Source organism: Corvus kubaryi, unplaced genomic scaffold (assembly GCF_017639235.1).
Source record: "Corvus kubaryi isolate FWS band 111438036 unplaced genomic scaffold, C.kubaryi_AGA036_p1.0 66, whole genome shotgun sequence".
Taxonomy (NCBI): Eukaryota; Metazoa; Chordata; class Aves; order Passeriformes; family Corvidae; genus Corvus; species Corvus kubaryi.
In genome coordinates, this window is record NW_024582054.1 from 22460782 (window position 1) to 22480635 (window position 19854).

The following is a 19854-nucleotide window of genomic DNA, read 5'->3' on the forward strand; positions in this document are numbered from 1 at the left end:
TCAGTTATTTTCCAATACATTCATTCTTGAGTTCTGCTCTTTGGCTTTCCACTTACACCTCCTAATGTGGCTTTTCTGTTCATGGTGAGAATGCCTTTTCCTCAGCGGATACAGAGTGCCATTACAATCAGCTTGTGTTACTCTTATTTTCCTCTTTACCCTCTGACACATAGAAAGCCACTTACTCTCTGCCCAAGAACTGAAACTGCCACTGATACCCTGCAGCCATGTGCTTGCTTCCTGTCAGTGATACAGCCTTGTGTCCTTAGAGAAAAGCTGTCCCTTGAGGTGTCAAAACGTTATGCCAAGGTACTATTCCTTTCCCCCCACCCCAAGATTATTTTTTTCTTTTGGTTTGTTGGTTGGTTGGTTGATTTGGGGGTTTTTTTGTAATAGAGGAACTTGACACCAGAAAGAAATTGCCAGCCTGCATCAAAACAGGAGACAATTAAGTCCAGTTAAATCCAGTAGTCTGGCTTTGAAGTCACCAATTCCAAAAATTTTGGAAGCAGTAAGTGGGATAATCAGTACCTCTTTCTTTTCACATATTAGTGAAGAGTTTAAACTCACAGGCTTGCTGTTTGAAGCTCTTCCAGAATCACGTTCTGTATGAAACTGTTCCAGCTCTGCAGATTGCTCTTATCTTTAAAGGAATTCCTGTTCTCCCTGTGTTTCCCAGTATGACTACACATGGTCTGAAATGTCCTCTGTTTTGCCATTTTGGGAAATCGTAAACAGATTTTAATAGCTCCTACTGTTGATAACATTGATGATTAGTTTTATAGCCTCCCACTGAGATTTTCAATTTTGATAAATGCTTGTCTTTCTGGGTCCCTCTATTTATATTTTCATTTTATATTCATGTTCTCCTGGAAGCATGAAAGTTGTAACTGTACATGGGGGCCAGACATCTTCTCTCCCAGTGTGGTGTCCAAAATAGGATGTTAACATCAGTTGGATTAGTTACAGAAGGTCAGCTAGTGCTGCTTTAATCGTTGTTCCATGGGCATTCAGACAGTTTAAAGCACAGTCTGCTGGATTGCCCTGCACGCTTTTGTTATATTCACCACTCCCTCCAATGTAAGGTATACAGATTCACAATATAAATTATGTGTGACTTAGAGTTGTGGCTTCTTCACAGAAATTTGAATTTCCGCTCAGTGCTGACATAACTTACTCTTTTCCTTGATGCGTCATTGCTGGCATTAGCTGGAAAGAGAGGAGAAATTTTTAGGACCATAGGTGGAATGAGAAACTTCTCTGTATCCTTTTGAGACTTATCAGCTACTGTAAGCTTTTTTTATTAAAAAGGCTTTTATTTGTTCTCAGACTTACACACTTGGAAGATGAAATCCAACAGCAGTTGGTTGAGAATAGCAGTTTAAAAGCAGTGGGGTCTTTGAAGTAAGAAAAGCTATTTCAAGGAGGCACTAGGCAGATGTAAATTGCAGGAGTGGAATCACAGCATGTTTATTATCATTAGGGTATCTTGGATGCTACCTATGCAGAAATATGAGAATGAAACTTTCACTTACCTTCATGCCAGTTATCTACACTGTTTTTTGCAGCTGATTCAGCAGGGGAACTTTCCACAGAGAGGTGCTCCAGCCTGCACAGGACCTGTGCTCATAAAAGTGGTAGCTTCGGGCCAACAATCCAGCTGAGCCCAGTTCTTGTGGGAATACCTTAGTTAGGGGAAACTGGTTTCTACAGCCAAGAGCAAATTCAGAATTGAAGTGTTTGCTGCAGCATCTTAGATGGGTTGTTCCTTCCTGAATGTTTAGACACCTATTGATGAAGGTAACTCAGTGTGTGTGGTTCAACAGCTAGGCTCGAACCTCTGGCATCTGAGACACTGCTGATACGGTACAACTTTGAACAGTGCTATCATCTAAAAGGACAAAGACATTGTATCTAGCCTGGCATGGATCAGGAAAGCAGTGGAGGAAGTAATGCACAGGTCCTAGGAATATAATGGATTGGAAGAAAAGCAGAGATTGTTAAAATGGAAAGTTTTAGACAAGATTAAAATAACAGGTGAAATCCTGATGTCTCCATGTTAGAGTGAAAATTTTCCATTGCCACTGGTAGGGTGAACATTTTGACAACTATATTTTGAAAATAAGCAGCTGTTTTTCTAAGCTTGTCAGCCTAAGACTTATTTCAGGGTGAAGCAGGAATCTGAATTAATTAAAATGAGAATTTGAAGCTAACTGCATAAAACATTTACATGGATTCTTCCTCTTCAGAATTAGATGTATTTAATTAAATTAAAGAAGATTGCCTTAGGTGGTGGTTAATTTTGGGTGTGAGTTCAATGCATTCAAGCTAATCCACTTGCAGTGAACATAGAACAAGTGTCCTGATTGTCAGTGTGCACCCACTCTTTGCATTGTAAGCAGTAGGGTGATATTCTGGCAAACAGTGAACAGAACTTGGTTCTCCAGATATTACCTGTAAATTAATAGTAGCCAATAGACATCTTCATTTACAATGCATGCTTTAGATAAGGAGAATATATATATGCATGTTTTTGTGAGACACAAGAGAATTAGTGTGGGGAAAATACTGGTCATGTGGGGTACCAGTTTAGTAAAGAATATTTCTTTAAAAAGAGCTTAAGAATTAAGATGCTATGATGGATTTGTGAACCTATATATTGCAACTGCCTTTGGCAACTGTGTCAGATTATTTTGTGACTGCAGGTGAAATGTTTTCAGACACAAATACTGCAGTGATCACATGCTACCAGGGCAGAAGGAAATAATAATTTCACTTTATGTATTCAAATTATACCATCATGTAAAAATATGCTATCTAAAAATTTAACAAAAAAGAAACACTGGGAAGTTAGATATTTGGAAGTAAAAACATGGATTTTACAGAACAATGCCTGAGCTGTGGTGACATTTCACTTCTCAGCATCCCATTCTTAGAGTGATGCTTGGTGAGACCAGGGCAAAGATACAGCAGAGCTGCTAAAGCTGCTGCTGAGGTTTCTTTGTTTCTTACTAGAAGATTCAGCTATACTTTCAAATATCTGTGCCAAACCTGGGTTCCCAATAAGGTAGCAGCTGCTGAGTGTCACAATTCTCTAGCTGACTATGAAAAAAATGTCAGACACCTGATTCTCAAAGAAATGGAGCAGTGTTATTGCTAAGGCATGGATTTTATGTGATGCTGCCTAAGAATGCTGTCATACTTACAGTATCAGTGACTGGTACCTGACATGCTGTTTTTCATTCCTACGAATCACTTTGGTTATAAAATAGGATTTTTCTGCTAACTAGAAAGTGTATCACAGAACTGTTCAAGAGCCTGCTCTCCTCGTGACCCCAAAGCATGCCAGTGGGAGGTATCCAGCGCAGTGGGTGTTCTCATTACCACTTGACATTTTGCTGTTTGGTTTTCTGCCTATTGCTGTTTAATGGTTTCAATTCTTTCTTTGCCAGTCCCAGAAGCCATTTAGCAAGCGATGTACTATTAATGCTACTTAACAATGTCGACACAGTCACTAGGAAAGGAGTTTCATTTCCAAACTGTGCTACAGCATTACCCCTCGCCATCTGCTCCTGTCATGTCCCTCGCTGTCATATTTCCCAGTTAACCCTTTGCCCTGGCCTCCTCGCCCAGTGCTCTTGGGGAGAGTGGCAGCCTTGCCTGGACTATAAATACCCTCTGAGGCTAAAACAGACTGCAGGTCACTGTAATGGCAGTGACATAGGTGAAGGTTTTGGATGATGTAAATTGGCATATATTTGCTTTGTAAAGCCACAGGCAGAAAAAGAGAGCAGTCACAGAGAGCACTGCAGGTTTCTGTCATTAGCCTACTGTTAATTACAGGCACTTCACAACTCCCATTAGTGTCAGGTCTGGAGGTCTCACAGCCTTTAATGTAAAATCTCAAATAAGACTGCAGAGGGAAGATACTGTACCTTTTGGGAGAACGAAGACATCAAGACTGTGGTAGAGATTCATTTCACTGAATTTAATCTACCAAAAAGATAGATTGCCATTGATACTAATCATCCATGCTTCCCTCCCTCCCGTGGTGAGATGGCGTATCTCCCAAGGATGATTTACATGACTCTAATCACTAGGCAGCCCTGACTATTAAGTGGCACCAAGAGCCCAGACTGAGAAGGATGCTCAGCTTCAGATGAGCTCAGATAGAGGCTGGACAAGTTCATGGTAGCAAAATTCTTTGCAAGTTATTAAATCCATAGCAATAGTATCAGGCTTAAGAACTTCCTAAGCTGAAAACAGTCAGAGGCTGTGAGTTATTAAGGGGTAGTATCAGACATGTTTCTCCTGTTGTGCTGTTACTCTCCTAAGCATCTATTTATGGCCACTGTTGGAGCTAACACACACGGGAGATGGACTTTCTGTGGGACACCATATGGCCATTCCTCGTGCTCTTATGTGAGGCCGCTGTAGCAGTGAGAAGGGGGAATGCACATTTAGCAAAAGATGATTTCTGCAAATGGGAAATTGGCAGGAAGGTTTATTTCCAGATCTGTGGTGAAGTGCTACTGACCTACAAACAGAAAAACTGGGAGTCAGTCTTACAGAAAGAGCCTGTGCCAGGTGCTGAATGTCAGTGCTTTACATCAGGTCACCTTAAGCCTTTCAGAGATTCAGATTTCAGAGCTGTTTCACCATGTGTTCCCCTCAGATGGTGCAGACAGCTTGTTTGAGCCTTAGACAGTACAAGGAGATTTAGATTTGACATCATTTACAGTGTGCTGTGTAGCTGTGCTGCTACATGGACGCTCCCTGCCTTTGTGACAGCACCAGGGGAACTAACAGGGTGGAAGCTTGTCATTTCAAATAACTCATTGAGAGCACAGAATGTGTGGCCCAAACCCCAGGTATCAACCACCAGAACAGTGCTTATGACCTCCCACTATATTGGGCACATGCACATGTGTGTGTACCTCTGTACTTGGGATGATTGTTCAGTTGAAAGATTTTGCAGAATTGACTATCCTAAATGCTGAGAGCCTTAAATGGTTTGCTAAGGAGGCAAGCACCTCTGGTTGAGCATTTTTCTGGTAATGTATGGTAAATGTATTCCTGTCACTTGCTGCAGAGATCTTTAATTAGAGTCTCCGTAGCTGTTAAATGGCATCATCGCTGCATAAATACACTTCTGTTTGAAGTCAGACCTGCCTTTTATGGCAATCTCTACATAAAAAGAAATTTTGATTAAACTGAGAAATGTTTTCCTTATCAAATCCTAAGACATAAAAAAGGCTGGTGGAATTGGATTTAAAACATCAATCTGGGCTTTCAAAATGGAAGCTTTTGCTCTCTTTTAAACCACACTGTGTTGAAACTGCCAGCAAAAATCTTTGATGAAGGGAGAACGTATCGAACTTTAGTTTTGCAATTTCCTGCTTGGTTTCTTGTAAACTGCTTTTGTCTAATCATATTTGATATCAAAGATAATTTTATTTAATGTGGATTAGGTAGCATGACATATCCACTGTGGTCTTTCATCATTCTCTGTTTAATTTTGAATGTGACATGATATTTTCTAGTACAAATGAAATTTGTTCAGCAGTCAGCTTTGAAAAAGAGCCTGAATTTTATATCTCTGTAAAACGTTATGCATGGCAAGCAGAAAAAATTACTTCATTCTCAGACTTCTTAAAGTCTTTGGTGTAGTCTGTAGATTACATCCAGTGTGGAGAGGAGAGATGGTTTATCCTCACATACTGTCCAGTTCAGCAGCCTCCATAGCACAGCTGCACACAGCTGGAATGGGTGTAGCTTGGTTCCAAAGGGAGAGGTTACTCAGAGAATCAAAACGTGATGCAGGAGATGAAGGACAGAGTGTTAAAAGAGATGATTTTTCAGCCCAGTTAGTATTTGACAGGGCAGCTTAGGGCTGAGGGTATAGCAGTATTCTGTGATATGGCTGAATGAAGGCAAGGCTTGTTCCTCTGTTATTCATAGGCCATGGTGGCTTTGGCAGTAGTGTTGAAGTTAGAGTAGAAGAGAGCCCTGTTGAGAAAGGTGAAAAATAGTACCAAAACCCCAAATGCACTTACTGACAGGGTGTAAAACAGGAGATTGTGTCTAAAGGTTGGAGGATGCCAGCAGCAGTGTGGAAACCACTGTGAGGAAGGAAAGGTTGGCTGGTGTTGCAGCAAGGGTATTTCTTAAGGACAACATTCCCAGACTTTTTTTCAGCTTTCCCTGAAGCCCTGGACTCCTACCAGATCTGAAAGGGGAATGTAGGTAGGATGCACTGATGTCTAGGTTTTACTCATTGCTTAAGATCAAACCAATCATCGATGCCTTGATGGAATTTTTTCATTCTGGACAAGCTGGCAGAGAGATTTAGACATATGACTCTGGGGGTTTTTTTAATCCAATAAATCCGTGGGTTTGGTCTATCAACCTACTACAATCCTCACAGAGTTTAGTTACAGAGTTCTGCAGAGACTTGGGGCTTTACCATACCCACACTGCTCATGCTCTTTTACAGGATATTAAGAAATGTGTGTCCTGAGCATTTATAGATATGGGAAGTAGATGTTCTGCAGCTTTTTCTGAAACAATGTCATATACTTACGTGAGACTTGGAGCCTGCACTCAGTGAGTCAGGGGAGACTCTCCCAGCTCTGCATTCCCAAACATACAAGAGACAAGGACAGAAGCAAAAAGCTTTTGCATGAACCTTTTTTAGTAGTAAATGGTCTTTATACGGCAGTAGGTATCCTTCTCTTGCCTGAATGAGGAATCCATTCATTTGCAGAAGGATGACTTGACTACCAGTGTGTAGAGGTAAAATAGTTCTTGAACCATGAAGAATATGTGTTGTGATCTAGGATGAAGTTGGGAAGACAATTGGAACGTGTAAAAGGACAATGTTAAACAGTTTCTTCTTCCTTTATCTTTTCCATATTGTATTGAGTAACTGCTGTCTTACCCAGAACATTTCCCAATACCATTGAGAAATCCACTAAGAGCACCAAAGTGACTTTGTCCTTCCCAGTAGGAGAAGTCTGGTGTGGAAGAACTGTTAGAAATCAGCCACTGCTAGAAACTGTTAGAATTTACTGCATTGTGATGGAGCCTTTCAAAGTTTTGAAGTTTTCCACTGTATCCTGGATTGTTGCAGTGGTATGCTTTGCAAGTGAAGTTAGTGCACTGACTACACTTTACCTCTTTTACCATAAAAAACTTTCTACATGATCTCTACATGAAGTGTAGTTCTGAGTGATACATAAAAGGAGAACAAATTCTCTGCATCAGATCCTCACTGTGTGTGTGCAATGTCTTGCAATGACATGATAGCTTTGCTGGTAGTGACAAAACAATCCTATTGCTATAAACTCACATTCTGGTATGTGAGTGCTTTGTGTATATGTGTATCTCTTCTAAATGCATATGATTACTTAGGCTGACTTGAAGCCTGCATGCTAGCTCTTCTGTATATTGCATGTATTATATATAGGTTTTCTGCAATAATACTGATTCTAACAGAAATGGGAGAAATTTTATAGCCTGTGGTATTCCTGACAGGTTAGCACCATGTACACGAAATCTCCGTAATTTTGCAAGTTACTTAATGGTTAGTCTTTAATAATGACTTTGGGACAATGCAAAAGCAGATAATAGCTTTCAGTCTGATTTTGCCATGGTTTTCTTCACAGCTTCCTGTTATGGGAGGAGCCTTTATGGACTCACCCAACGAGGACTTTAGTACAGAGTACTCCCTGTTTAACTCATCAGCCAACGTCCATGCAGCCTCTTCCATGCAGAATCCACCAGAAGAGACATCCCGTTCTTCAAATGATGCCATATTGTTATGGATTGCAATAATAGCAACAATTGGAAATATTGTGGTTGTGGGAGTGGTGTATGCCTTCACCTTCTAGGATGATTGTCACTACAAACACTGGAAGAAAGGAAAACTTCAACAGTATTTGTCATGTGTATGTATGTATGTATGTGTGTATATATACATGTATAGCTATATAAATACATTTGGTAGAGACTTTGTTGATTAAGTGCTGCCACGGTCATTGGAATGAAATGCAAGTTAATCATGTTAAGTCTTGATGGCAGAAAGTTTGGATGCAAGTTGTGTGGAGGTGAGAGCTTTATTTGAGAGCAGAGCCAATACCAGTTTTGTATAGAAATGTAATAAAAGAGAGATCAACTTGGGTATAGTAAATACAGAGAGATATTTATATAGAAAGTGCTTATTTTCTACTGTAGATTTTTCTAGCAGCTCTTCTGCAGTGTGTCAGCTCTTTTGGTTTTTTTGTGCATTTTTTACTGTGGTATAATGTTGTATGGAATTGTTCCAGGTCATGTTTTTTGGACATCTTAATTTCCTAGATGGACCAAGTGGTTGGCATTGGCTTGGTTCTGATGAAGTCCAAGTTCATCATGTGTGAGTCTTCAGCATGGCCATAGACTCCTGGGCTGTGTTCAAAATCCTGAGTCTTAGAGCCATGACGGGCAGATGCAGGCTGTCTATTACTTGCCTTCCAGTAACAGTTACTGGAGCTGATAATCAATAAAGTGATGCTGAACCTGTCTGCTGTTTGGGAGGAGGCATAGCTATTGCTGCTCTGCAGACCCTCCGCATTTCAGAGGAGGAAATGATAAACAGAGCAGCAGCACAAGGTCCTATTTCTGTCTAGAGGTACTGGATTGCTGTGGTTTGTATATGTGTCCCTTCCAGGAAACAAAAGCCTAATACCACACTTTTCATCTCATTTGTCTGCAATCCAAATTTCTTACAGCAGCTTTGTACTTTCATAAGGTTATTAATGTATTGAAAGAATGATGGGGAAATTGTGAAGCCTAATTAATAGTGAATATGTGTATGAGAAAGATAAAATGGAAAGAAAGGTTGGGCACTTCTGTGCTCATGAGGGGGTGAATTCAAGAGTCACATATGTCCTGGGATAGGAACTACACAAGAAAAGTAGTAACTGTCAGATGTGCAAGTACTTATATCTCAGTATTAATATATCTCTGGGTGGGAGTCCTGGAAGTGATTTTTTTATAGCTGGATTTAGGTAATGATTCTGATTATGCTTTGGATTTGTTCCACTGAGAGGCAACATTTTTACTGCATTTTTTTCATGGGCAGTTCATTTTCAAGAGCTGTATCTTTTCAACACAAGCTGTAGCCTTCTTTGCTTGAGAGATTATAAAATCTTGAGAAAAGAAAAAAAGAAATGGAAATCTTCCTCTTCCCCCTTAAAAATTAAATGTAAATACATAAAATGTATGCACTTTGAGAGCAGCAGACAAATTCTTCTTCTATGTCTGCATGTACTGTCTAGGCTTTCTGTCTCATATAGCTACTACCCTACTTCCAGAAAGCCTTGTCTGCAGAGACTATTTTTGACACTTGCCTGCCACTGAGCTTGAGGCTGGGCTAAGAGCTGCTGAGTGTATAGAGAGGTTTGGATTTTCCTCTTTTCTCTTTAAACCCATTTTCCTGTAGGGCTGGTGGACAGTTACTTGAGTCAAAGCAGCATGCCCCAAATGAGTATTTATAACCACTCAGCAGTCACTGTGTGTACTTTTTCCCTCTCTATGAACTGTCCTTTAAAGCTAGGAAAGATGCAAACAGAGCTAGCAGTGGAGAGAAAAGAAATTCGGTTATTTTGAGACTGAGAAAAACAATTATGAGCTTCTGTGTTTGTTGTTATTTCCCCTTCTGGAGGAAGGATTTTGTGAAGATGGTTGAGGACAGACAAGACCTGTACTGGGAAAAAAGTTTGAGAAACCCAGTTCTGGAAGATCAGAGGGAAAGAAAGGTAATTCTGTCTAATAAAATAGCTGTAGTCTTAAGAATGATAGAAAAATTATGATTTTCATTTCCTAAAATAGTTATTAATTCCTTCATAGCCAGAGGACAATGAAAAGCAGGGGAGCTTGAATGGTGTACCCTGTCTGTTTTTGCTTATTCTTGCTAAGCAGAAAGGAAGCTGTTGGAAAGCTGCAGAGAAGTTTCCAAAGCAGATTTGAGCAGGAGAAGTTGTGAACATGCAGGACCATGAAAATATTGTTTAATGTAATGTACTGTCTCCAACCATTTTCTGATATTCTGTTGCCTTTGTAATTGTATCAGTTGCTCGTGGGCTTCTCTTCATTGTTCCTGCAGGCTGTCTAGTTAGGCCAGATCCTGCAAGCGTTTTTGCATAAAGAGCAAAACATTTCCACCATGACTAAAACCAGTTTGACACAATGGTACTTGCCCAGTGGGATTATTCTGCTGCCTAATGTATTTGCCAGTGGAGTTCTTTGCTTGTATTGCCTAGAATATTAATCTTAGTGCAATTAGCAATGTTTGCATCTCTCTCCCAGAGCACTGGACTAAACTCATTAACCTTGAAGAAAAGCATCAGAGTGGGAGCAGCAAAGAACCACTATTCTACTAATGAAACCAAGTGACACTTTTTGTGTTGCTTTTCCTAAAGAAAATGCCCTACTTTCATGTGGAATTGATAGTAGTAGCAGGAGTGTTGGAAAACAATGAGTTCTACCTCCTGCCTCCAGATCATCATCATACATATTTTCATCGTTAGAGGCTGTGTTGTCGAGAAGGGCTGGACAAAACTTTAATTTAAGTAATTGGCTTGACAGGGTGACATGGCCAGCTGGCTGCAAGCAGCAAGTGCAGGCATTTCCTGCCTCACAGTTAAATTGCCCACTAACTGTACAGCTTCTCTGTCAGGAGAAAAAGTTAGTTTTAGGATGCAGGTACAAGGATACTGCTTGTGAGGGTCTGTGTGGAATATTGTCACGTGTATTGAAGATCCCTAAATTGCAGTGGCCAGAGCTGGTTCAAGTTCTGATCTACTTTGATAGTGACAATATGCACGCTATGTTTCTGGATGTTGTGTTCTGGCTTCGTCTACTACAACCACGTCTCTCTTCTGGGAAGTTAGGGAAAGTTTAAATTAAACCATTGAAAAAGGGGACTAATCCATCATTAAGCTCAGAGAAGCCACAGAGGGGAATGGAGAAGTGGCTGATGTTTCACAGGTATGGTCCTGTGAAATATGTTGCCTCTTGAACTGTCAACACAGCTTGGCTTGGAGCACTGTAGCTTCTCCTTTCTTTGGAGCCAGGCAGCTGGATAATTGCTGTCACTCACTGAGGAGTGATGAGGAAGCCCAAACACATTCCCCAGAGCTGTTTTCTGAAGCCTTTCTGTAAAAGAAGAGGGTTCTGTGCTTTGCTGAGCACTTTGTGTATCAGCCTGAGAAAGGATTCCTCTTGTAGAACATCAGTGCTTCAATTAAAAATGTCTAGCACAGACAGCAGTTAGAAAATCCTGATTGGAATTCATTCTGTGGTAGGCAAAGCAAACCATTTTATACATGCTCTGCCTCTAGAGGTGTTTAACCTCCAGCTCTGTTTGCAACATCATCATACAAACACAAGAAGCAACTTTGCCCTGCAAAGTTATCAATGAGCCATGGGAAGCAGGAAGACAAACTGAGGTGCCCTAATGATTCTCTTTTAGCCAAGGCCTCTAGGGATCTATGGCAACATACCAAATAATCAAACTCCCTCTAAAGAATTCTTTTTTTCTCAAAGCAGGCAGCAGCTCAACACAGCAGCTGTGCAGCCACTACAGCAGAGAGACTAAAGGCTGAACAATTATTCAGGTGGGTGCAACGGCACATTAGAAAGGAGAACTGAATGGGCAAGCCCACACCGCTATTCCTGTTGTATTTTTATCTGCAAGTGGGAGTCTGGGCTTGCCCGCAGCATTAATACCGTGCATTTCTGTGTCAACACACTTGCAAAACTGAAAAACTAATTTTGAAACTGATGCAATAGTAGCAGAGAGACTCATGTGCTACAAACAATGTATTTAGTCTTTTCAGTGGGCAAAGGAGATCATATATATCTCAGAAGTAATGAGATTCCCGCTCCAAAATCCTCACTTCCAATGGGACTTGAGGGCAGTCAGCATCCCACCCAGTTGCTGAGCAGCCTGTAATAACCAACCCCAAATCAAGAGTGGATTGAAGCAGCCAGCCATTATAGTCTTACCCTGCAAACCCATTTGAAAATAAAGGAAAAAATACACCTTTGTGTCTGGGACCAAATGAAAACAGGAGTCTGTAGTCTATGGGTTGTTATGTATTTTGTCTATTATTAAAAGCTTTCGTTTTGCTATTCCCAAGCAATTCCAGTTGTTAATATCCTCTTCACATTTCTCTGCAGGCTGCTGAGAGTTACTAATTTCATGTAGCACTGTCCATTTATCCAGTGTAATTTGACTGAGTTTCCTGTGGCTAATCACAGAGTAGAATCTGGAAAATTGCTCTTTTTAAGGGTGATTTCTATTTGAGATAGACTAAAGATCAGAATCCCAGATCAAAATGTGTCTGTGCTGTTGGAACATTCAGAGCTCTGGAGAATTGGATTTCATGTGGTTAATGCGCAGGAAGGAAAGGGCAGTGAGGTCCCCGGTGATAATGTCAGACATGAGGGTTCTGACAGGCAGAGCTGAGCAGTTCATTAATTGCTGCTGTGTCCCTCTGAGCCCCGCTGCCTTCCTGGACACACAGCCAGAGCTGGGTGTAAGTGACCTAAACCACCAGGTACAGCACGTCCCTCCTCACCTCACAGCCTGCTAATCCTCAGGGAAACAAGCACATTGGTTCCATTCACAGAAGGGGCAGAGATCAATATTCTGTTAGCTATATTGTTACTGGTACATTGTTCAGTCACCATAAGGTCAAAATAGGGGTGACTTAATGTGTATTTAGCCCTTTACCCCTCATCTGAGAACATCCTAAAGCAGTCAAGGCATCCTGAGCCTTGAAGGCTCCTACTGCCCTTAATCTGACACTAACTTTTTGTGTTTTCTCATACAGCCCATCTTCACCTTTTACCTTGTCTTTCCAGCTCAAGACAGGGAAAATGAAGTTGCCACTATTCTCTGGAAACGTAGGGAGCTCCTAACAGCTATGGACCAGCCATGTCCCATTTTAGTTTGGGGTCCTTCAGGCACAAAGAAGGAGGAAATTGTCCAATTACCTACTTAAGCGATTCCAGGGGAATATTTGCCTTTGCAGAACAAAATGCATGACAATTTTATCTCATTGTGGCCCTTCCCAGAGCATTTACACTGAAACAACATGACCAGATCTACTTTTGCTGGTTTGGAAATTACACCAACACAGCCAGGAACTGGAAACGAAACCCCTGATAACACAAACGTGTCACAATCATCTCAAGGACGTGTCTCTGAAGGCAGGTTTTCCTGAGTGACATAGGCAGACTTGAGCTGTTGGTAGCAAGGCAAGTGCCCTTTTGTGTGAGCACAAATAGTCTCCTCTTTGGGAAGTCTTGGGACCATTGTGCCACCCATTCTGTCTTTCCCAGGCTACTATTTTTGGTTATGGAAAATACTCAAAAAGCTTCCTGTGTTGGTAGAATGCATATAAGATTTACCTCTCAAAGCTCTGCTTAGTCTTCCTGCAAAAGCAAAAACTGCCCTATTTTCTTAAGCATGGAATGCTAATGAGTCAAGTATCATCTGTACAGTAGCATTGTCTCATTTTAATCTTCAGGGTTTTTGCCAGTAGGTCTCAAAGGAGATCTTACTATTATCCAGACTTTAAAGATGCTGAGAACAGAAACAAGCTAGAGAATCACAGAATGTCTCCAAAGCCACTGCCCAATCCTTTTTGTTGTATCATTCCTCATTCCCCCCCATATTACCCTGATACGAACTCACATCCATCTCTTTAAACTCACTGTTACCATCACATTGTCTCTATACCTTCATTTTATTCCTCCCCTTGTCTTGTCTGTATTCTTTTCATTCCCTGGTATCAGAGCATATGAGCATTTGGAAGCCAGCAGTGTTCTTCAGGCCTTGTTAGCCAGCTCCTTGATTGACCTCTGAGGGTAAGGTTAGTGATCAGTAAGGACATTGCACAGTGAGGGCAAAAAACAGTGACACAAGATCTCTTCTTGGGTGAAAATCTTAATCATTATCTGCCTTAGCAAACCACAAAGTGTTTCCCCTAAGCTGAAGAGCAAGACTTGGCCATGAAGCTTGATAACTGTGTTGTCAGTATCCATACAATGTGAAGTTACCTTTCAAAAATTCGGGTTTTATAAATACACTGCATTGTTCTGCAGCCAGCATTTACTGAGCTTTTCCCAACCCAAAGTCCTTTTTTTTTTTAGCAGTCAGTGGTAATGCTCTTGGGGTAAGTGAGGGCAGTGGGAGTGGGCCCTAAGGAGAATAGAAAAGCTCCATGTGATTTACTGTGAGGTCAGGGCCATTAAAGAGCAGCCTATTCAATAAAGAAAACAGCCACAATGTGCTAAGCCATTTCAAATCTAGGCACACCTGCAGTTCTCGGATGCACAGCCAAGCTGCAATAGCCAGATTGAGCATTTAGAAATCTCACTGTGACCAGAAGAAAGTGCATTCTTTTGCCAGAACTGAGGGAGCTATGCAGCCTTGTGTTCTGGGAGCTTCCTGAACTGCAGCCATTACGGTGATACCGCATTTCCTGAGGAGTTCACTCCCACTAATGAACAAATAAGATTGAACTGTTTCAGGTCTAGGCCTAAAACTACTCTCAGTTGCTGCCTTCATAAGGATGATCGAAGTTCCTGAGCCTGCACGCTGCTCTATCCAGAGGGACCTTTGCCTCCACCTGGAGTCAACTGCATTAATAACACTTCTGTACTTCTGACATCTGCTTCACTGGATCAGTTTGCAGGACTAGCTGTGGGTTGCTGGGGCTTTATTTTAAATGTAAAGATGTCTGTAATTTCGTAAACAAAAGCAAGAAAGAAAGCAGAATGCTGTATTTTTTTAAATGAGAAGGTAATAAAACCAAGTCAAAATATTTTGATAGATATGTTGGAAGGATATATAATATAGCAAATGGTTGCACTATTTTTTCCTAGTATGAGTACCTAACCTGAGAAATATTTGTTTTTTCTCTAAGTCTTCTTCCAGTTCTGAAGTTGAGAAGTTTAGAAGGAGTGAAGTACAAAGTCTCAGTGAAATGTGAAGCCTATGTAAATAAATCTGGTAGTTGGCTTTGTGAGGTAGTCTGTTACATTTGTTTTTCAGTTATCTCAAATACTGCCTAATTATTTAGGAGTTTTTTCCCAAAGATAAGCTAAATAATGACTCTTCTGAAAGCATCTGTGCTTCACACAAAGTCACAGTCATATGGAAATTACATCTTCAGTTCATGTAAAGCAGCTTTACAGGAGCCCTTTAGTATGCACTGTTACTTTTTCTTAATAATCCTGGGCAATTTAATTCTCTTGTGCTTTCTCTCTGCTACCCTGTTTTGTACACTATCAGGTTGGCAGGGATTCTGTGTATTGTTTTTGTAATACATGGGTTGGTTTCTAGAAAAACCTTTACTGTTGTAATTGTTCTTGAATTGTGGAGTTCTATCCGTAAAGAGGAAGACAACTTTGAAATGCCCTCTGCTTTCTCCAATTTTACTGTAATTAGTAAGTTTTGTTAAGAGATATGGCTTCTTTTAAGCTCCTGTTATGTTCTTTTCCAGTTATTGACTGCTTTCACTGTGTGTGTACTTAGTACTGGTTCATTCCTTTACTATGGTAAAAATGACAAGTTTTGTTAATATCAGATGGAAATTGTGGTTTTGGATAAAGTTCTTCAAATTGATAATGGTGTGTGATTTTTCATTTTGTTCTCAGTTTACTTGAGAGTAGTTAGAAGTCTGGAATTGCAGTTATTTAATTATTACCTCCAGTGATACTCTGACACGAGTAATTTCTTGCAATTTACAAATCTGCTTGGATTGGTAGCCTTGGGAAACCGTCTCTATTGAATATATGGCATGGAAAGAACACTGTGGCTATTTCTGCAGAAATGCATTTACCAGCTCTCAAAGTCCAAGAAGTGCCTCAACACACCTGGGAGCCAAATAAAATGTCTCATTTTCTTCAAACATGAGCTCAGAAGCCCTTGTACCACAAGCCCTTGTGTCACTGCTCTCTGCCAGTTCTCTCCTCAGCTGAGCTTGGCCATCCTGTCTCACAGAGCTGTGTGGATGCCTTTGTGTCTGTGGCCCCAAACTCCTGTCCAAAGGCTTCTGGGGAACTAAAGGAGGCATCAGACCTTGCTGTAGGATATCCAGCAAGCTTCATCAAGGCAGGAAGTGGCAATAGGAAGAAAGGAAAACATTTGGCTTTGCTAAGGCAATACAGCATATAGATTGTTATGGGCCTTACCTCATGATTCTCCTAAAGAGTCATTGAGGCAAGCTGAGTTCAGATCTGCTGAAAGAATGACAAAAGGACATGCTAAGGGACCTCTTAAGCACAATTTAAAATAAAAAAAATGACTTACCTGTGAATGCAGCGAACTCAGATCATGAAGATACATGAACCAATGCTGATAGCAAGTCTGACAAAAATTCCTTTAAAAAATAAAAAGGCATGTTTTATTCTAGTTCCAGTCTTTATCAATCTAGCAACATAGCATATTCCAGAATTTACCCATCAGATTGTAAGGCAGTGCAATATCTACACTACAGCAATATCTAATTGTAATTCATTTTTCCATTGAAAATTTGGAATCATACAGATCTCATTTCTGCTCATTTCTAAATTCTGCACAATATTAGGAAATGAGTATACTCTAGAAATGGAAGAGAATGTTCTGTTCAACGCTCATTTAAAAATTCAGCTATGTGTGTTCAGCATAATAAAGCCAATTGAAATTGTTGGTACTGTTTTTTGCGCAGCATTATCAATATAAACAAGCTGTCTGCTAATGTAAATTGTTCTGTAGTGAGACTAACAAAGAACATCAGGTTTTTAGCCCAAGAGAGCATGTCCACTATAGCATTTCAACTGACAGATTTTGATGTGTCTAATGCTACATTACAGTTTTCTTTGGGATAAAAATAATTAATTCAAATGTGACCAAGTGACTTCACAGCTTTAACTGCAGCATATGCACATCTTGTATGGGTGTAGGTGAAGTTCTATAAACAACCTGCCATCCATTTCACTGCCTTCTGTCATAACAGAAACATTGGACTCACACAGCAGCTTGCCTTTTGCTATTGATTGCAAAGACCTTATTATGAGCTAAGCAAATCACCCACAATGTTTGTATTAAATTTTGTAAAGATGGACCTTATGATTCTGAATACATGAGATCAACTGACTCAAATTTCCTTTATATATTCGAACAATCCTTGCCCATTACAGGAAAGAAAAACACTCCTTTTATGAAGATTTTTTTGTCATTTCTGTTTTGAATTACAAAGATTTTATGCCTACAGGTGTTAGTTGGGTACAGAAAAAAAGGTTTACTGCTCTCTGAATTTCCCTAGTGATTCCTTAAAGGATAGGTAAAGTGATTTATTATTCCCAGGGCCTTCAGTGCAGCAAACAATTTTAAACAGAGAATTTTATTTTCTTAGCAGCTCAGCTCTTCTTCCAAGCACCTGGCATTTTTAATTTCTTTTTTTTTTAATCTCTCTACTCTTTCATTTCTTACCTTGTGCTAATACCCAAAATCTTTCGATCTTTATCAATATTTGCTACTTGAAAATTCTTTGAGTACATATACCTCAAAGTCCTCTGCAATAACAGCTGATGGAAACAAATTACTTTAAAGTACTTTTCTCTTTCACTTTCTGGTAAATTAAATTACCCATTAATTCCTTTGAAAGCCTCATACCCTCATACTTCTGTGTTTTTAAAATAATTTTTGTGACCACACCAGCTGCTCTTACCAAATCCATTTCTATGCTCTGTGCAACCTTCTCTAATAATTTGTGCTTGCTATTTACTGACTTAATTTTGTTTCAGGTAGGTCCCATCTTTTGAAATACATATTGACTAGATTCTCCTAAAGTCAAACTCAAATTTTGACCTTGTAAGAATTTTCCTTACCTTCCTGTTTCTTTTGTAGTTCAAGGATATGTAGGACTTAACTCTTAAAGTTGTTGTCTCAGTTGCCTCACTTCTGATTGTAGGATACTCTAGACGAAACCTTGATTTTTCCATCTTCCAATCACAATTTAGAATTTCTGTTCTTCAGGCAGTTTTGGGAAAAAATCCATTCTAAATTTGAAAAAACCAAATAAACATAAAATTCAATGATGTTTTGTCCTATTTCAGAATAGTTTTGTTTTAGCTTTGATTTTACCTATAAGATGTTGAGACCTCTGATATGACAAGAATCAGAGCGTTTTTAGTGCGGTACAATGGGACAGCTTAACTATAAATAGCTTTGGATGTTCATGTGCTAAAATTTTCAATATAATCTTGCCACTGAAGCAATTTTTAAATTTATCAGTATATGAACAGCATACTGTGTCCAATTATGCTATATATTTTTTTTTAAATCTATTATCTGTTCTGTGATAAAAACAGCTCATGGGATGTGCTTTAATGTGTGTTCAAGTGCCCAGTCAAGAATGTTTCCCCCAATGAGGCTGATTTCAGTTAGATGAGAACCATCCATACTTTATAGCTCAACAGCAGTCCCCTGCTTCGTTCAGTGCTTCTGTACTTCCTATGCATTAATTCTTGCTAAGTGGGGAAGAGATGTCTCAGAAACCTGATGCACCATGAACAAATTACTTAGGGATCTAAACAGTTCTTCTAACTGACTGATTGTCTGAACAGAACAGGAAATTGTCATGGGTGCTAACAAAAACCACAGCAGGGCTGCTCTGATGAGGAACTGCTGTGCTTCCTGTGGGTTTGTGTGCAGCATGGGGCTGGGAATGAGGGCTCTGTGCCAGCTCCTGCCTGGGGGTGTGCAAGGGCTTGCCAGGGCAGACACTGGGCTGCCTCACACAGCCGACCTGGGGAGCTGGTTGCAGGTTACCCCATCTTCCCTGTTCAGATAAACCCTATGACTCACTCCAGGGAAGTGAAGATAATGTCTCTCAAACCACTTAGCTATTTCCCCTATCCTATAATACAAGCCACAGAAAATGCTATCACATCAGATAATCAGAACTAGAGTGCAGGACCATTCCACAACTGGAAATTAAAAATCCAAACATCGGGAGTTTTTTTCCTGCACTGCAGGTGTCAATTGCCTATTCCATGCACATCCCAGAGACAAAATTATAGCAAAATAGCAAGACTTAATAAGGAAAATACAAACAAACAACCCAACCCAAAACACAAAGCAAAACAAAAGAAGTCCAAACAGGAAAAAAAACTAAACACAAAACCACAAAAAAATCCCAGGCAGCTTCTGAGCACAGAAAGGCAAATTTTGTCTGGAAGCTTTATTCTGACTGTCCCCTTGAAGGATAGATTGTACTTTTTGTAGCCTGCTGGAAGAGCAACTCTGACAAGTCTAGGAGCAGCTGTGTGACTGACACTTCAATGGCAAAAGCAACTTGGGTGTGACTTTGACTTATCCTATGGACACCATCAACAGACTTTACTTTCCAAGGGACTTCATTTCCCTTTGTCATGCATCTCTCACTTAATGTTGCAAGTTTTTCATGACAACAGAGATTGTAAAATAAGACTCTATTTTCATAACTATTTAAGTATCATGTCATTGCACACAGTTCTCCCACTTTATTTAGCATACCTAAAATCATGTTAATCTATCCTAATGTGTTCAGCTAACACCAGTGTTAATATTTCACTGAAAACCTGCCAGAACTGATATCTCAAGTCTCCACTGTGAAAATTGATGCAACCTAAAGACTGATTATTACTTGATCACCTTGAAGTTTTTGCAGCTGAAGGTTTTCGTAGCATAGATTCCAAGATTCAGCTAATGGTAGGACCCATATGGTTAACAGCTCAGATTAAATGAAAAATGTACTAATTTCTGAAGCAGGTCTT

The 19854-nt window shown here is 40.0% G+C and overlaps 1 protein-coding gene across 3 annotated transcripts in view; it reads left to right on the forward strand.

The window, feature by feature from the left end:
• Positions 1–15679, forward strand: part of CUNH14orf132 (chromosome unknown C14orf132 homolog) — a 72973-nt gene extending 57294 nt beyond the window's left edge. For all 3 annotated transcript variants that reach the window (XM_042048458.1, XM_042048460.1, XM_042048459.1), the window contains one exon: positions 7668–15679. In XM_042048458.1, coding sequence (XP_041904392.1) covers positions 7668–7892 — 225 coding nt within the window. In that variant the 3' untranslated portion in view covers positions 7893–15679. The remainder of the gene's footprint in view (positions 1–7667) is intronic.
• The last annotated feature ends 4175 nt before the right edge of the window (positions 15680–19854 follow it).